This window comes from Spinacia oleracea, chromosome 6 (genome assembly GCF_020520425.1).
Source record: "Spinacia oleracea cultivar Varoflay chromosome 6, BTI_SOV_V1, whole genome shotgun sequence".
Classification (NCBI taxonomy): Eukaryota; Viridiplantae; Streptophyta; class Magnoliopsida; order Caryophyllales; family Amaranthaceae; genus Spinacia; species Spinacia oleracea.
This window is the reverse complement of record NC_079492.1, coordinates 1927092-1943426: the sequence shown is the minus strand read 5'-3', so window position 1 is coordinate 1943426 and position 16335 is coordinate 1927092. Positions and strand designations below refer to the sequence as shown.

At 37.5% G+C, this 16335-nt stretch overlaps 1 protein-coding gene across 1 annotated transcript; it reads left to right on the top strand.

The window, feature by feature from the left end:
• The first annotated feature begins 12746 nt into the window (after positions 1–12746).
• LOC110777359 (uncharacterized) lies at positions 12747–15310 on the top strand. The gene is made up of 3 exons (XM_021981961.2): positions 12747–13164; positions 14308–14328; positions 14669–15310. Exons 1-3 carry the CDS (start codon positions 12909–12911, stop codon positions 15001–15003), a joined length of 612 nt encoding a protein of 203 aa, XP_021837653.2. The 5' UTR covers positions 12747–12908; the 3' UTR covers positions 15004–15310.
• The last annotated feature ends 1025 nt before the right edge of the window (positions 15311–16335 follow it).

Genomic DNA, 16335 nt, shown 5'->3' with positions numbered 1-16335 from the left:
CATATTTCCGTTTCCGGCAATATTTCCGATTCTGGCAATATTTCCATTTCCGATAATATTTTCCGACACGTACCATGTTTCCGTTTCCGGCAACATCTACGACTTGGATAATATTTATATTTCCGATACGATCCATATTTCCGTTTCCGGCAATATCATCGTTTCCGGAGTATTCATTCCTTGCCTGTGACGATCTTAGCTCCCACTGAAACCAAGATCCGTCGGTTCCGAATATTCATAGATGGAGTATTTAATGCTATTAAATACTTGATCCGTTTACGTACTATTTGTGTGACCCTACGGGTTCAGTCAAGAGTAAGCTGTGGATTAATATCATTAATTCCACTTGAACTGAAGCGGCCTCTAGCTAGGCATTCAGCTCACTTGATCTCACTGAATTATTAACTTGTTAATTAATACTGAACCGCATTTATTAGACTTAACATAGAATGCATACTTGGACCAAGGGCATTTTTTCCTTCAGTCTCCCACTTGTCCTTAGGGACAAGTGTGCATTTCCTAATTCCTTTGTCGCTCGATGCTTGCTCTTGAACATAAGGTAAGAGTTGTCATCCTTATTATGTCCAGAGGTGTTCCTCGGTTTCAGAGTTCAACTGATCAAATAAACAGATAATCATAGCCTATGATTCATCCGAGCACGGCCATGCATTTCACAGTTTCTAGCTCTCCGAGTGGCCTTGTACAACTTTTAAGCATCTCATCCCGATTTATGGGAGGACAATCCCAATCTTGCGATCTTGAGATTAGACTTCGTTTGATAGGTGATTACCTGAGCGTTGCCTTTATAGCCTCCTTTTACGGTGCGACGGTTGGTCAACGTCAAAGCAACCAGTTCTCAAACAAGTAATCTCAAATCACTCAGGTATTGAGGATTTAGTGTCTAATAATTTAATGAAATTTACTTATGACAGACTTTCATCTCTTACAGTAAAGTTTCATAGGTCTCGTCCGATACTAGTCTTCCCAAAGTAAGTATCTATGCAAATGATTATGACATTGCCATGTCCACATAGTTCAAGAAACAGAACTACTAGTCATCTTGCATTCTAATCGTCTAACGTTTTCTATGCGTCCAATTTTATAGAAAACTCCGATTAGGGACCATTTTCAACCTTTGACATTCAAGTTCACTTGATAGACATTTCTTAGTCACAGGACTGGTCCTGACAGTCTATCTTGAATATATCGTCAAATTGAAGGGACTCATCATTTAATAAACCACAAATTAAATGGAAAAATAAATTCTTTTCATTTATTGTGAATGATTAACCAATAATGTTTTACAAAGATTTAAACTCTAAAACTTTAAAACATTAAACAGAGACATCAAAGCCATTCTCCAATATGCTTGATTCCCATAGCTGCAGTGTGCGAGTTGTGCTTCGCCTGCGGCAGAGGTTTAGTTAATGGATCTGATATGTTGTCATCAGTTCCAATTTTGCTTATCTCGACTTCTTTTCTTTCAACGAACTCTCGTAGAAGGTGAAATCTACGAAGTACATGCTTGACTCTCTGGTGGTGTCTAGGCTCTTTTGCCTGTGCAATAGCTCCGTTATTATCACAATACAGGGCTATTGGTCCTTTAATGGAGGGGACTACACCAAGTTCTCCTATGAACTTCCTTAGCCATATAGCTTCCTTTGCTGCTTCATGTGCAGCAATGTACTCCGCTTCAGTTGTAGAATCCGCAATGGTGCTTTGCTTAGCACTTTTCCAGCTTACTGCTCCTCCGTTGAGGCAGAAGACAAACCCAGACTGTGATCTGAAATCATCTTTGTCGGTTTGGAAACTTGCGTCCGTATAGCCTTTAACAATTAATTCATCATCTCCACCATAGACCAGGAAGTCATCTTTGTGCCTTTTCAGGTACTTCAGAATGTTCTTGGCAGCAGTCCAATGCGCCTCTCCTGGGTCTGACTGGTATCTGCTCGTAGCACTGAGTGCGTACGCAACATCCGGGCGTGTACATATCATAGCATACATTATTGAACCAATCAATGATGCATATGGAATCCCATTCAGTCGTCTACGCTCATCAAGTGTTTTTGGGCACTGAGTCTTGCTTAGAGTCATTCCATGAGACATGGGTAGGTAGCCTCGCTTGGAGTCCGCCATCTTGAACCTATCAAGCACCTTATTGATATAAGTGCTTTGACTAAGTCCAATCATCTTTTTAGATCTATCTCTGTAAATCTTGATGCCCAATATGTACTGTGCTTCTCCTAGATCCTTCATCGAAAAACATTTCCCAAGCCAAATCTTGACAGAGTTCAACATAGGAATGTCATTTCCGATAAGCAATATGTCGTCGACATATAATACTAGGAAAGCAATTTTGCTCCCACTGACCTTCTTGTATACACAAGATTCGTCCGCGTTCTTGATGAAACCAAAGTCACTGACTGCTTCATCAAAACGTATATTCCAGCTCCTGGATGCCTGCTTCAATCCGTAGATTGACTTCTTTAGCTTGCATACCTTTTTAGCATTCTTTGGATCCTCAAAACCTTCAGGCTGTGTCATAAACACAGTTTCTGTTAAAACGCCGTTTAAGAAAGCAGTTTTGACATCCATCTGCCATATTTCGTAATCGTAATATGCAGCGATTGCTAACATTATTCGAATAGACTTTAGCATTGCAACTGGTGAAAAGGTTTCATCGTAATCCACACCGTGGACTTGCCTGTAACCTTTTGCAACCAATCTAGCTTTGAAAACTTCAAGTTTCCCATCCTTGTCCTTTTTCAGTTTGAAAACCCATTTGCTTCCAATGGCTTGGTAGCCATCTGGCAAATCGACCAAATCCCATACTTGGTTTTCAGACATGGAGTCTAATTCAGATTGCATGGCTTCTTGCCATTGCTTGGAGCTAGGGCTCGTCATAGCTTGCTTGTAAGTCGCAGGTTCATCACTTTCAAGTAATAGAACGTCATAGCTCTCGTTCGTCAAAATACCTAAGTACCTTTCCGGTTGAGATCTATATCTTTGCGATCTACGCGGGGTAACATTTCTAGATTGACCATGATTCTCACCAGATTCTTCTAAAGATCTCTGAGTTTCATCCTGAATGTCATCCTGAGCATTCTCTAGAGTTTGTTGTTCGACTCGAATTTCTTCGAGGTCTACTTTTCTCCCACTTGTCATTTTGGAAATGTGATCCTTCTCCAAAAAGACACCATCTCGAGCAACAAACACTTTGTTCTCAGATGTATTGTAGAAGTAATACCCCTTTGTTTCCTTTGGATAGCCCACAAGGATACATTTGTCAGATTTTGGATGAAGTTTGTCTGAAATTAATTGTTTGACGTATACTTCACATCCCCAAATCTTAAGAAAAGACACATTTGGAGGCTTTCCAAACCATAATTCGTATGGAGTCTTTTCGACAGCTTTAGACGGAGCTCTATTTATAGTGAGTGCAGCTGTATTTAGTGCATGTCCCCAAAATTCTAATGGAAGTTCGGCCTGACCCATCATTGACCTGACCATGTCTAGCAAGGTTCTGTTCCTCCGTTCTGACACACCGTTCCATTGTGGTGTTCCAGGAGGAGTCAATTCTGATAGAATTCCACATTCTTTCAGATGGTCATCAAATTCATAGCTCAGATATTCACCGCCTCTATCAGACCGCAGTGCCTTAATCTTCTTGCCTAATTGATTCTCTACTTCACTCTGAAATTCCTTGAATTTGTCAAAGGATTCAGACTTATGCTTCATTAGGTAGACATAACCATACCTACTGAAGTCATCAGTGAAAGTGATAAAGTAGCTGAAACCACCTCTAGCATTTGTACTCATTGGTCCACATACATCTGTATGGATTAAACCCAATAGTTCATTTGCTCTTTCTCCAACTTTAGAGAAAGGTTGCTTCGTCATTTTGCCAAGTAAACATGATTCGCATTTACCATAATCCTCTAAGTCAAATGGTTCTAGAATTCCTTCCCTTTGAAGTCTTTCTAAGCGTTTCAAGTTTATATGGCCTAATCGACAATGCCACAGATAGGTGAGATCTGAATCATCCTTTTTGGCCTTTTTGGTATTTATGTTATATACTTGTTTGTCGTGATCTAATAAATAAAGTCCATTGACTAATCTAGCAGATCCATAAAACATCTCTTTAAAATAAAACGAACAACTATTGTCTTTTATTATAAAGGAAAATCCCTTAGCATCTAAGCAAAAAACTGAAATGATGTTTTTAATAAGACTTGGAACATGGAAACATTCTTCCAGTTCCAAAACTAGCCCGGAGGGCAACGACAAATAGTAAGTTCCTACAGCTAATGCAGCAATCCGTGCTCCATTTCCCACTCGTAGGTCGACTTCACCCTTGCTTAACTTTCTACTTCTTCTTAGTCCCTGTGGATTGGAACATAAGTGTGAGCCACAACCTGTATCTAATACCCAAGAAGTTGAATTAGCAAGTATACAGTCTATAACGAAAATACCTGAAGATGGAACGACTGTTCCGTTCTTCTGATATTCCTTTAGCTTTGGACATTCTCTTTTGTAATGGCCTATTCCATCACAATAAAGACAGCTTGATGTGGACTTGTCCTGCTTTGATTTAGCATTGCCCTTGGACTTTCCACCTTTCTTGAATGGTCTCTTTCTAGCCTTGAGTAAATCTTTGGCTTCACAGTCCAGTACTATTTCAGCCTTTCTGACAAGGTGAATAAATTCTGCAACTGTTTCTTCTCTTGGTTCACTTAGGTATAGTTGCTTGAAGCGACCAAACCCACTGTGTAGTGAATTGAGCAAGACAGAGACTGCCATCCTTTCGCTTATTGGTGTTCCTAGTAGACTTAGGCGATCAAAATATGAACACATAAGATCCACATGGAACCTCAGTGGGACGCCTACCCTTTGTTTAGTGCGAAGGAGCTGAACATGTGTTTCTTGGACCTCCATCCTATAACACCTGTTGGGAGAACTAACCTTTAGACCAGACATTGATTCAATCAACTCATGGACGTTCAGGTCCCTGTCCTCCGTACTTCCACGACAGATATCCCTCAGATTCTTGATGAGCGTAAAAGGTTCATAGGCTACAAACCTTCTAGCCCAATCATCAGGGATATTGTTCAGCATGAGACTCATAACCTTTTTGAGATCCGCATCCCAGGCGTAAAATCTCTCAGGGGTCATGTCTCTGGCATAGTAGCTTGGCATGGGATGTGACAGTACATACTCAAGTCCATTGAGTTTGACTATTTCAACTAGCTTAGCTTCCCATTCAAGAAAATTTGTCAGGTTCAGCTTGACCATAAGCTAGAACCCATGATGATGTTTTGATTGTTGTTTGCCATATTAAAAACTACAATTGAAAAGAATAAACAAATAAATAACCATTCACAGTTTCTCTTAATAAACTTAAATTCTAGCATACATGCATAATTCAATGTTTATTAAGCATTTTATTCAATTTATGTGTTCCGGCAGGTGTGAATAAAATGATTCCAAGATCCTAAAATCATTGAAGAACTAAGCACAGTTTGTCGACTTAATCCTAGAACATCTTAGGTAAGCAAAAGCCTTTTGCTAATAGTCTAAAAACTATTCTTGGTTGATAGGTACGTCTAAGAACTTATTAGGTAAACCTATCGAATTTGCCACGACATAAAAGGACTCCTTACTTATATCGTTGAGTTTCACCAAAACTAACATGTACTCACAATTATTTGTGTACCTTGCCCCTTTAGGACCAATAAGTAACACCTCGCTGAGCGAAAACTATTACTAGATTGATGTAAAGGATATCCAAGCAAGTGTATATTTTGGCATGGCACCTTTTAACTCAATTTTTAAGTTTGGAACTTAAGACTCTTACTATGTTGGTTAGATTTTAAGTGAACTAAAATCCTTAATCATGCAACATAATCAAGCTTTTGATCTCATGCATTTTAAGACATATTTAAAACAATAAATAACTTAAAACATGCATAAGATATTTGTGATCTAGTATGGCCCGACTTCATCTTGAAGCTTTGACTTCAAAGTCCGTCTTGAAAATCTCCGTGGGAGGCACCATTTTCTTCAAATAGGATAAGCTATAACTAATTACAACTATTTGATGGTTCGCAGACCATATTTGAATTGAAAAATAACTTTGGTACTTTAGACCAATTACATTCAAATTAATGGTACGCAGACCATATTTTCTATCCTATTTGGGCCATACTAGTCACTTCATAACCTGCAAAACAGTACATATACAATATATACCATTCACCCATTCATTATCATGAATGGCCCACATAGCTGGTTAGTAAAACACATTATGCATCACGTAAACATTTGCAGCAATTAATCAAGGGCACCAATAATCTACCAATTATTCAGTCCTTATTAATTCTAATCAAGTTGTTTTAACCTTAAGGATTTGTAGTCCTAATCAAGAGTTTATGACTAAAAAGCGCTCCCACTTAAACCAATAAATTCATATGCTTTACCAATTTTAAACATAAAAATGTATTTCTAGTCTAACCGGAAACATACAAATTTAATTAAAATTTAAAGCTCATATAAATTTATAATTGAATCCAAAAAGTTTAATTTAATTTCAGTCGCATTTAAATTAATTCATGATTTTAATTTTAGTAAAATAATTAGAATAAATAACATTTATTATAATTATAATATTCAAAATTAAAATCCAAGAAAATAATTTAAATTGTTAATTTTAAAATTAATTAAAATTACGTGAACTGAAATTTTCAAATTAAACATTCAAAACGATCTAATCGTAACGCAAACACCCTACGCGTTGCACGCCCATGGGCCGCACGCACACAGCCATTGCTGGCCATGCGCGCGCAGCCCATGCGCTCGTCGCATAGCTGCTGCATCCCTATCGCAAGCCTCCGCACGCATTGGTGCTCGCTGCGCGCGCCAGCGCTCATCGCACGCGAGCTATCGCTCGCAGTGCGCGCGCGACATCGCTCGCTGGGCGCGCGAGCCATCCCTCGCTGGGCGCGCGACATCGCTCGCTGGGCGGGCGACATCGCTCGCTGGGCGGGCGACATCGCTCGCTGGGCGGGCGACATCGCTCGCTGTGCGCGCGAGCAATGCTAGGCGCAGCGCTCGTGGCACGCGAGCTTGCGCTTGCTGCGCGCGAGGCTGCGCGCTCTTGTGCGAGGCAGCGCGCGTTGTGGCGCAGCTCGCTTGCTGCCCACACGCGACTGCCTTGGCTCGCCCTACGCCCATGCCCATTCGTCCTTTGGTCGTGGCACACGACACAAGGCAGGGCTGCTGCCTTGTGCTCGTGCACTACGCCCTTGCTCATTGCATTCGTGCCGCATGGGCGACGAGCTCCCTTGCTCGTCGTCGCATGCCCGCATTATACAACACCCCTTAAGGGTAACACGAAGCGTCCATTGCTTCGTGCGTGCAAGTTATATGAACGAATCGCATAAAAAATTTAAAATTTATATTTAAAATTAATGACAAATTAATAAATAATATTAATTTCATAATTTTAGGGCGAAAAAATCGAAAATTTATTATCCAATTGATTTCCGATTGTTATGGATTCAAGTCTAGGTCATAAAAATTTAAAATTTATCGTAAATTTACAATTTTGTGGTGGTTTTTAATCATAGGTTTCTAATTAAATTACAATTAATTATGAAAATCAAATTAATTCTAAATTATTCTAATTTTCAACAAATTAATCATAATTACAAATTAGATTGCATAATTAACAAGATTAGGCATTCAAACTTGTTAAACATATGCAGTAGGTCAATCAAAAATTCAAGATTTATCAACAAGAATCGCAAATATTTAATTTAACATCTTAAATTTACGAAATTTTGCATTCGAAAAACTAAAACCTTCGAAAAGTCATAGTTAGGCTTCGAATTTGAGAATTCTGGGTTCGGCAGAAAAAAATTATTTTTGTCAAAATTTTAGAATGCCTTTTACATGCGGAATTGACACAAAAATCACTCAATTCGGATGAGTAACGAAGAAACTGCCGAAAAACTGCGTACGTATAATTAAATAAACGCAATTTGCAATTAATTAACAATTACGAAAATTAATCACCCCTTTTAATTCTTGCAAATTTGTAATATTTAACCATGTTCATGCAATTTAGATTATGAAAATAATAAGGGGCTCGTGATACCACTGTTAGGTTATGATACATATTCATAAATCATGCGGAAAAACCCATAAACCCAGGAAAACATATTATTTACACATAATCATTTAGCATAGATTAGATGCATACTCTTTGTTGCGTGCCTTCCCTAGCTGCGCCCGAACCGAACAAGAACAAGTCTTTAGGACTCCAAGTGTCGTCCCTCCGTAGATAGTCCACAGCACGTCCGGATCCGCCTTAAGATTGACCAACTAGAATCGCCCTTAAGGTACTATTATTTTCGGCACTTTATAGGCAAATGTGTGACTGAATTTTTCTCTCAAAAACTCACTTTGAATACTTTGAAACTTGTGTTATAAATTGTGAGCCCTAGCCTCATATTTATAGCGGTATGGAAAGGGAATCGAAATCCTATTCAGATACAAATTAATTAAACCTAGAATCCTACAAGAACTCTAATTTAATTAATTTATCAAATAGAATTAGGAATTTAATCATTAACCGAACTCTGCATGTTTTAGGAAACGTGCACGAACACAAACACTTGCACACACACGCACGGCAGCCACGATGGGCCCCATGCGTGCGCGCGAGCAGCAGCCCACTCAGCGCCCGCGCGCGCTGCGCGCTGCGCGTGCTGTGCGCGCTGTGCGCGCTGCGCGCTGCGCGCAGCCTGCTGGGCCTGGCCTTGCGCTGGGCCTGGCGTTGCTGTTTGTGCGGCGCGCTTGGCTTGCTGGGCGATGGCCTGACTTCGTGCTGGGCCTCGTCCGGCAGGCCTCGTCCGATGCTTATTCGTACGATGCGCTTCCGATTAAATTTTCCGATTCCGGAATTCATTTCCGATACGAACAATATTTAATATTTCCGATTCCGGAATTAATTTCCGTTTCGAACAAATATTTAATATTTCCGTTTCCGGAATTATTTTCCGATTCCGGTAATATTTTCGATTCTGACAATATTTCCGTTTCCGGCAATATTTCCGATTCTGGCAATATTTCCATTTCCGATAATATTTTCCGACACGTACCATGTTTCCGTTTCCGGCAACATCTACGACTTGGAGAATATTTATATTTCCGATACGATCCATATTTTCGTTTCCGGCAATATCATCGTTTCCGGAGTATTCATTCCTTGCCTGTGACGATCTTAGCTCCCACTGAAACCAAGATCCGTCGGTTCCGAATATTCATAGATGGAGTATTTAATGCTATTAAATACTTGATCCGTTTACGTACTATTTGTGTGACCCTACGGGTTCAGTCAAGAGTAAGCTGTGGATTAATATCATTAATTCCACTTGAACTGAAGCGGCCTCTAGCTAGGCATTCAGCTCACTTGATCTCACTGAATTATTAACTTGTTAATTAATACTGAACCGCATTTATTAGACTTAACATAGAATGCATACTTGGACCAAGGGCATTATTTCCTTCAGTTTGAATATGAGCCTGTCATTAAGTTTCTTGGAATTAAGGAGTATACAATGACCGTATGGGTTTTGAACAAGAAGAATCGATCATGGTTTAAATTGATTCATCGTCTCTCACTCAAACAAGCTTTAGAAACTGAATTGAAACGTGAACGGACTTCGTCAACCTTATATAAATACTATCCGCCATCGCTGTGTGCTTATTCCGAGGATGAATCGGAAATCTTAATAGGGTTAGGTGATACGTGTCGTTTACCGTATTAAATTAAAAACCTATCACCTTCAAAAATATTAACAAGTAGTAAAAAGGGTAAGAAATAGTCGATCCCACGAGGAGACTCATTAACTACTAAACCTCAAAGCTTAGCCAATTGAACTAAATTGAACATTATTTACCTAAACTATATACATCTATTTACCTATTTACATAAAAAATGGGGATTTTGAGATCATACTAACCAAGACACACATTGGATAAACATTTAATACTACTAGTACTACTATTATATACAAGACTGACAACACAAATCGACCCATCCAATTTTCATGACTTTCACCAGATTGAGTTCTATAATAACTAATATAACCAATCGTGAGAAATTAACCAACATAATCCATTAGACTAATTGTAGAGACTTAAGTAACAAAGACTCCCTGTACTCCCTTAAATCGTAGTCAATTATGAACTAAGCCAAATTGACTCTAAACCACTCTAACTTACACAAATATGATCGCAACTTGTATAATTTAGAAAATGACAGCATTATAAACTAGGAGCCCTAATTAGTCCTAATTAATCTAATCACATAAATACTTAGACTAATTAGATTGAGTTTACTCATAATCTATACTATAACCATAATCGCAGGCTCCAATATAAATTAAGTGCTACTCATTATACGATCTAAACTAACCCAAATCATATAATTAGCAATAAAAAACAATCGTACATAATGAAAGATAACAACCAAAACATACGAATGTAATCTTGACAATGAATAAATAAGAAAACCCAAATAATAATTAAAATCGAATAAAACTCAAACAGATTATAAAATCCCAATCAATATTTCATACTGAAAACTCAACCAAAGCAATCTAATAAATAAGCAAGTATACAAAAAAGGTATGAAATTGGAGTAATTGAGTAAGAAAAGAACTCATGAATTTGCTCAAGAACACCCGAACGAACTTGGCTTCGACCCCGCGACTCGTTGTTGCTCTTGTTCGACCTTAGATTCGAGACTAAGCTTTCTTCTAATGGTTGTCTTCTCTCCTTAATTACCCAATTCAAAACCCAATTGCAACCCCTCAACTCACGAATTTATGGTTCGATCTCCTTTGTGTCGTATGCTTCTGTCTATCTTTTTGAGGGATTGAGCTGCAAATTTATATATGATAAACCCTAATTTTCTTGACCGGAAATATCGGAAGTAAAAGATTAATATGGTGTGATTCTGTTGTTGTTGCGCCGAGAAGGAAGGCGAATAGCTTGCTACTGGTATGAAGAAGTCATTCAAAACCCACCCACGTATTGAATATTTAGGTGATGGTTATCTCCACTTAATTTGGAATGTAGTGGGGTTTCTTCCCTTAATTCCACGTATTGATTGTGTGGGTTTAATGGGCTGTGCAATGACTTGAGTGGAGATTTGGTTGTGCTTCACAATTTCTTTTAACGTAGCCTTATACTTGACAACCTTGGACTCTTCTACACTTTCCTGTATTAGTTGTAACCGTTAATGTCTCGTTTGAATCCAATGGGCTTCGGTTTTCTTCTCGAGCAATTACTACCTGTAGCATAGACAAGTACTATTTAGGCTAATTTAACAATAAAATCTAAAAATAAGAAAAAATATACTTCTAATTATTAAAAACGGCTATATAACTAAAATAAGGAAATAAATATATGTTAAATAATGCACTTATCATTAGGTCATCATATTAGAGCTTTTGTTCGTTGTAATCTACTCACTAGGGAGTTAAAACGAGTCAGAGTAAATGGTGTACTAGATGATTGGCGTTATGGATATCAAGGGATGCCATGGACTGCTTCACTTGTTTCCATCTCAAACTCGAGTTCTTAATGAGACAGAATACTAAGGATATACTTGTTATTGTATTATTGCACGTACGTACCATTATTTGCTTTTTTTAGGCTATTTAATTAATCATGGTCTAATTTTTATTCACGTACAAATGCCATTAAAGTAATCGTCATGCTATTATTTGCTTCATCATTCATCCTCTTTCTATAGGTATAGTTATTATAGTACGTTATATATTCATCATATACGAAGTATGTCGGTATTTGACACCTTCCAACGGTTTAGCGTGTTAACTAAGCTAACCAACTTAGCCGTTCGACGACATAGAGCTAATCAAGTATTCAAGTCAGGCATGGGCCATTGTGATTTCTAATTTCTTGTCGGCAGACTTGTTAAAAATCGACCCGGCCAGAAAATCAACCCGAATCGAAAATAATGGATCTTGAATAAGATTTTTTGACCCGGATCTCGATTTTATCCGAACCCGAGCAACCCGAAAAGTAATGGGTCAAAACCCGATCGAACTCGTTTTGGACCTAACAGATTGAAAATCATAGTATTAATAGTAATAAATGAGATTATGAGAAAATTTATGCATAATAAACACGTTGTTTTACTATTGTTGTGTGTAATATAGTTTTAATTTGAATTATACGCCATTTTGTGGTTAAAATTTAACTAAATATACACTTGTGTAGGAAAATTTGTTAATTTGTGCCCATATTTTGTATAATTATCACCTAAATTAATGAAAATATAATGCGCGTTTTAAAATCTTTCAACCCGTTGGGTCGACCCGAACCCGAAAGTGACCTACCCGATTCAACTCAAACCCGAAAATAATTTTTTACAACCCGACCCGACCGATCCGTTTAACAGGTCTACTTGCCGGTAATCTTTTCTATACCCATTTTGTATTAGGCTCACACGACCAATCTAGCCTGATCTTAATTTTTCTGAGCGTGAGACGACTTCTGTATGTTTGGATGCGACCCAACCCTGATCAAATCTAGGTAGAGCGCAAAAATATAAAAAAAATAAACAAAATAGGGGATGGAAACAGATAAAACAAAATCACTCTATTTTAAATAAAAACAGATTAAAAAGTTTTGGCACAATATTAGGCTTTTTGTTAGCATGTACATTTGACTTGGTTTATTTCCCATAAAATTCAGATTTGTTGCCCTAAAAACAAAACAAAGTTTCGCATTAGATTTGGAATTACAACAAATCCAACAAAAAGCTTTTTGATTTCAAAAAATCTTGAAAACATGATAGGTAATTAATTGATCATATGATTGTTGAAATTCTGAAGGAAAGCATGGGACATCAAAAGAGAGGAGGGAATAGGATATTCAATTTGAGCCCAAGAGTTGTGAAAATGGCAACAGGAATTCTTGGAATGTGTGTAATTGGTTACATTGTGGGTCCCCCACTCTATTGGCATGGTCTTGCTGCTTTTACTCACTCTTCTTCTTCTTCTTCTTCTTCTTGCCCTCCTTGCCTTTGTGATTGCTCTTCCTCTTACCCTTTTCTCTCCCTCCCTCAAGGTAACTAATTAATCATGTTTACACTATAAGAAATTGTACCATTAACAACGGGAAATTTCGTCGCTAAAGGCCAAGAATCGTTGATTAACGACGGGATTTTCTGTCGCTAACCCGTCATAAAAGGGGCCGTCGTTAACTCATTGTAAAAGACATTTGCGACGGTTGTTCCCGTCTTTGTTTGGTTGTTAGCCCCGTCGCAAAAGCCTTTTGCGACGGGATTTTTGACCTGTCGTTATTAGGTTGTTATTAAAAATACATATTCTTGTAGTGTTATAATCCAAAAATTATTACTTTGATTGCATTATAATCTACTAATTAATCACATGATCCGGTTAGGCGTTATGATACGTAAATTTGTGTCTTAAATCGCGTCTATGGTAAGATCTACACATACCCTAGCTAGGTGTTTTTGGAAACACATTATTCTCCCAATTATCTTGGACAATTGATTAACAAGTTCTTCGATAGGATAATACTACTGAATGTCCGCATTGTTATAAGTTTATTAACAAGTTTTGGTATTTTAAGGAGAACAAAACTACTTGATAGATCTATTTTAGGGCATGGTATATTGGTATGTGACTTTTGTTACCTTAAATTTTATGGTTATCATCTTCGGTTGATAAGTTTTGGATGCTTTGATCTCAATGGCATCAACTATTTTGTTCTTTTTTAAAGCATATTTTCACATGCATCTTGCTTCATGTTTCATTATTGGCCTTAAACATGAATCTCTTGATCGTCTAGAATATGGAAAGCCACCGCTAATTTTCACTAATTTCGCAGTAATACTACTCCGATCCCACTACTAGAACTTGGATCATTAATGACAACCCAATAATGACGGGTCAAAAATTCTGTCGCAAAAGACTTTTGCGACGGGCAAACACCCTATAAAGAAGGGAACAACCGTCGTAAATGTCTTTTACGACAGGGTTTTCTTTCAATGATCCCCCCGTCATGACATGAAATCCCGCCACTATTGGCCTATAATGTCCGTAGTATCAGTCAAACTTGTACGTATGCTCGTGAAAACTGATAATCTGCTAATTACTTCAACTAATCTAGCTCCTGAAATATATGACATTCTTGGAATTCTTGTGTTCTTGACCTAGCTGATGCATTTGTATATTTTTCTTGCAGGACTGAACCAATCATTTACAGGTTAGGCTCTAAAGATCATTAAAATTCATGATTTCTTTCGAAATGGCTAACTGTCCAAGGAATTATTTTATGATATGCTACCACTACCTCCGTTTTAAAATGATATTTACGCTTTCTGTTTCATAATGTTCTTACATTGTACAGAGTACTTCATACTATTTTTCTTTGACATAGAAATTACTATTCTATCCTTCTCACCTCACGATATTTACAACTTTCTACTCAGTTTCTTTCACTTTATCCATTTTTCTATTCTTACACCCACTTTATACTAACTGTAAAGATCATTTTGAAACGGAGGTAGTATTATTGTTGATGTTTTTACACTGGATCGTTTCAGATTGTATGAAGCATGATCCAGATGTTAGTGAAGAGATGGAGAAGCACTTTGCAGAACTTGTTGCAGATGAGCTGAAACAAAAAGAGGCGGACGCCTTAGAAAACCAGAGAAGATCTGAAATGGGATTGTTAGAAGCTAAGAAGATCGCTTCTCAGTATCAAAAGGAAGCTGATAAATGCAACTCCGGCATGGAAACTTGTGAGGAAGCTAGAGAAAGATCCGAACAAGCTTTAGAAGCGCAGAGAAGGATAACCGTTATGTGGGAGCAAAGGGCGCGCCAGAAAGGATGGAATCAAACTGTTGCAATTAGAAGAAGAGCGAGCCAAAAGAAATGATCAGGGCACAATTTTGAAAGATCTGACGAGTTTGGTTCAATCAAGACGAGGATCATTTTCGTGTAAAATCCTGATCATGACACTAAGTTTAGGTTGGTGAGCGTGCATTTTAGAACATCATCTTCGTTGAAATGCAGGGCACAATTTTGATATTTTTAAGGGAAAAACCAATTCATGTATTCATCAATTACACAGAGTTTTTATTTAGTACACATATTCAGTTAGCTAATTAAGTTTTATTCATTAAATTCAAACAACAGAAGAAGAAGAAGAAGAAATCTGAATGAATGAGCTGTTTAAGCAGAAATCTGAGTATCATCCAACCTTGATTCTGTTTCTTAAGTTGCAGAAATCTCAGTATCATCCAACTCTATCTAAGTTATTTGATTAACGATTCAGTTAGCATAACTTAATTAGCAGTTTAGCACATAATTAACCCTTGATCTTCAGAAGGACAAAGTTGAAAAATAAATGCATAACAACATGCTTCACCTGTCCAACAAACTGACTAGACAGTTCTAACATACAAATTCATACATCGTCCGTGTCAGATTAGCTTTTACACTTTTCATTTCCATGCGTCCAAAATTAGTTTTTATACATTTTAGAAAAGACCCTATAATTATTTTAATATCTCTATTCGCACTACCCTGAAAAGTAAAAAAAGAAAAGTAAAAGGCCTACCCCCTATCGCATTCCATTCAAATAATACTCACTATCTCCTTTCGCATCTACTTTTCAGATATATTAAAGTTTGATAACCAAACAATAATTTATTTTCTAAAACTTTGTGTCATAATAAGTGTAAAAACTAATTTGAGACGGTAAGTAATAAGTTTTGCTGAATTTGGGGTGCTTTTGCTGTGTTCTAGTTTTGTTCACCAATAAATTTCCGACAAGTAAGATAACAATCTCGTTTTCAACTCTATCCCTAAGTCAGTCACTAACTCACTACGCTTCCAAATATTTCCAACTCCATCCTCTATTATTCCTCCACACAATAAACATTATGGTACGGCTACACATTTATTTACACGAAATCTCCGGAATTTCGGTTTCCGTTTCAATATGTTCAGATAAGTTAAAATGATGTATAATCACATCAATAAAGTCTAATAAATTTTAATAAGATCCATTAAATTTTCTCTCTTAAGTTTATTTCCATGCAATCAAGTCTGCAATAATAATTGGAAACTCGCCCCGAATTCGGATTAGCTCTAAGGGTGAACCGGGTGCTAACACCAAAAAAACATCAATAAAGTCCAATAAATTCTAATAAGTTCCATTAAAATTTCTCTCTTAAGTTTATTTCCATGCAATCAAGTCTGCCCA

Bases quoted from the DNA above. Each gene is read 5' to 3' on its own strand.
- LOC110777359 (XM_021981961.2), top strand. From the start codon at position 12,909: ATGATTGTTGAAATTCTGAAGGAAAGCATGGGACATCAAAAGAGAGGA. The intron at 13,165-14,307 runs GTAACTAATTAA...TTTTTCTTGCAG, and splicing joins TTTTCTCTCCCTCCCTCAAG to GACTGAACCAATCATTTACA. The intron at 14,329-14,668 runs GTTAGGCTCTAA...GGATCGTTTCAG, and splicing joins ACTGAACCAATCATTTACAG to ATTGTATGAAGCATGATCCA.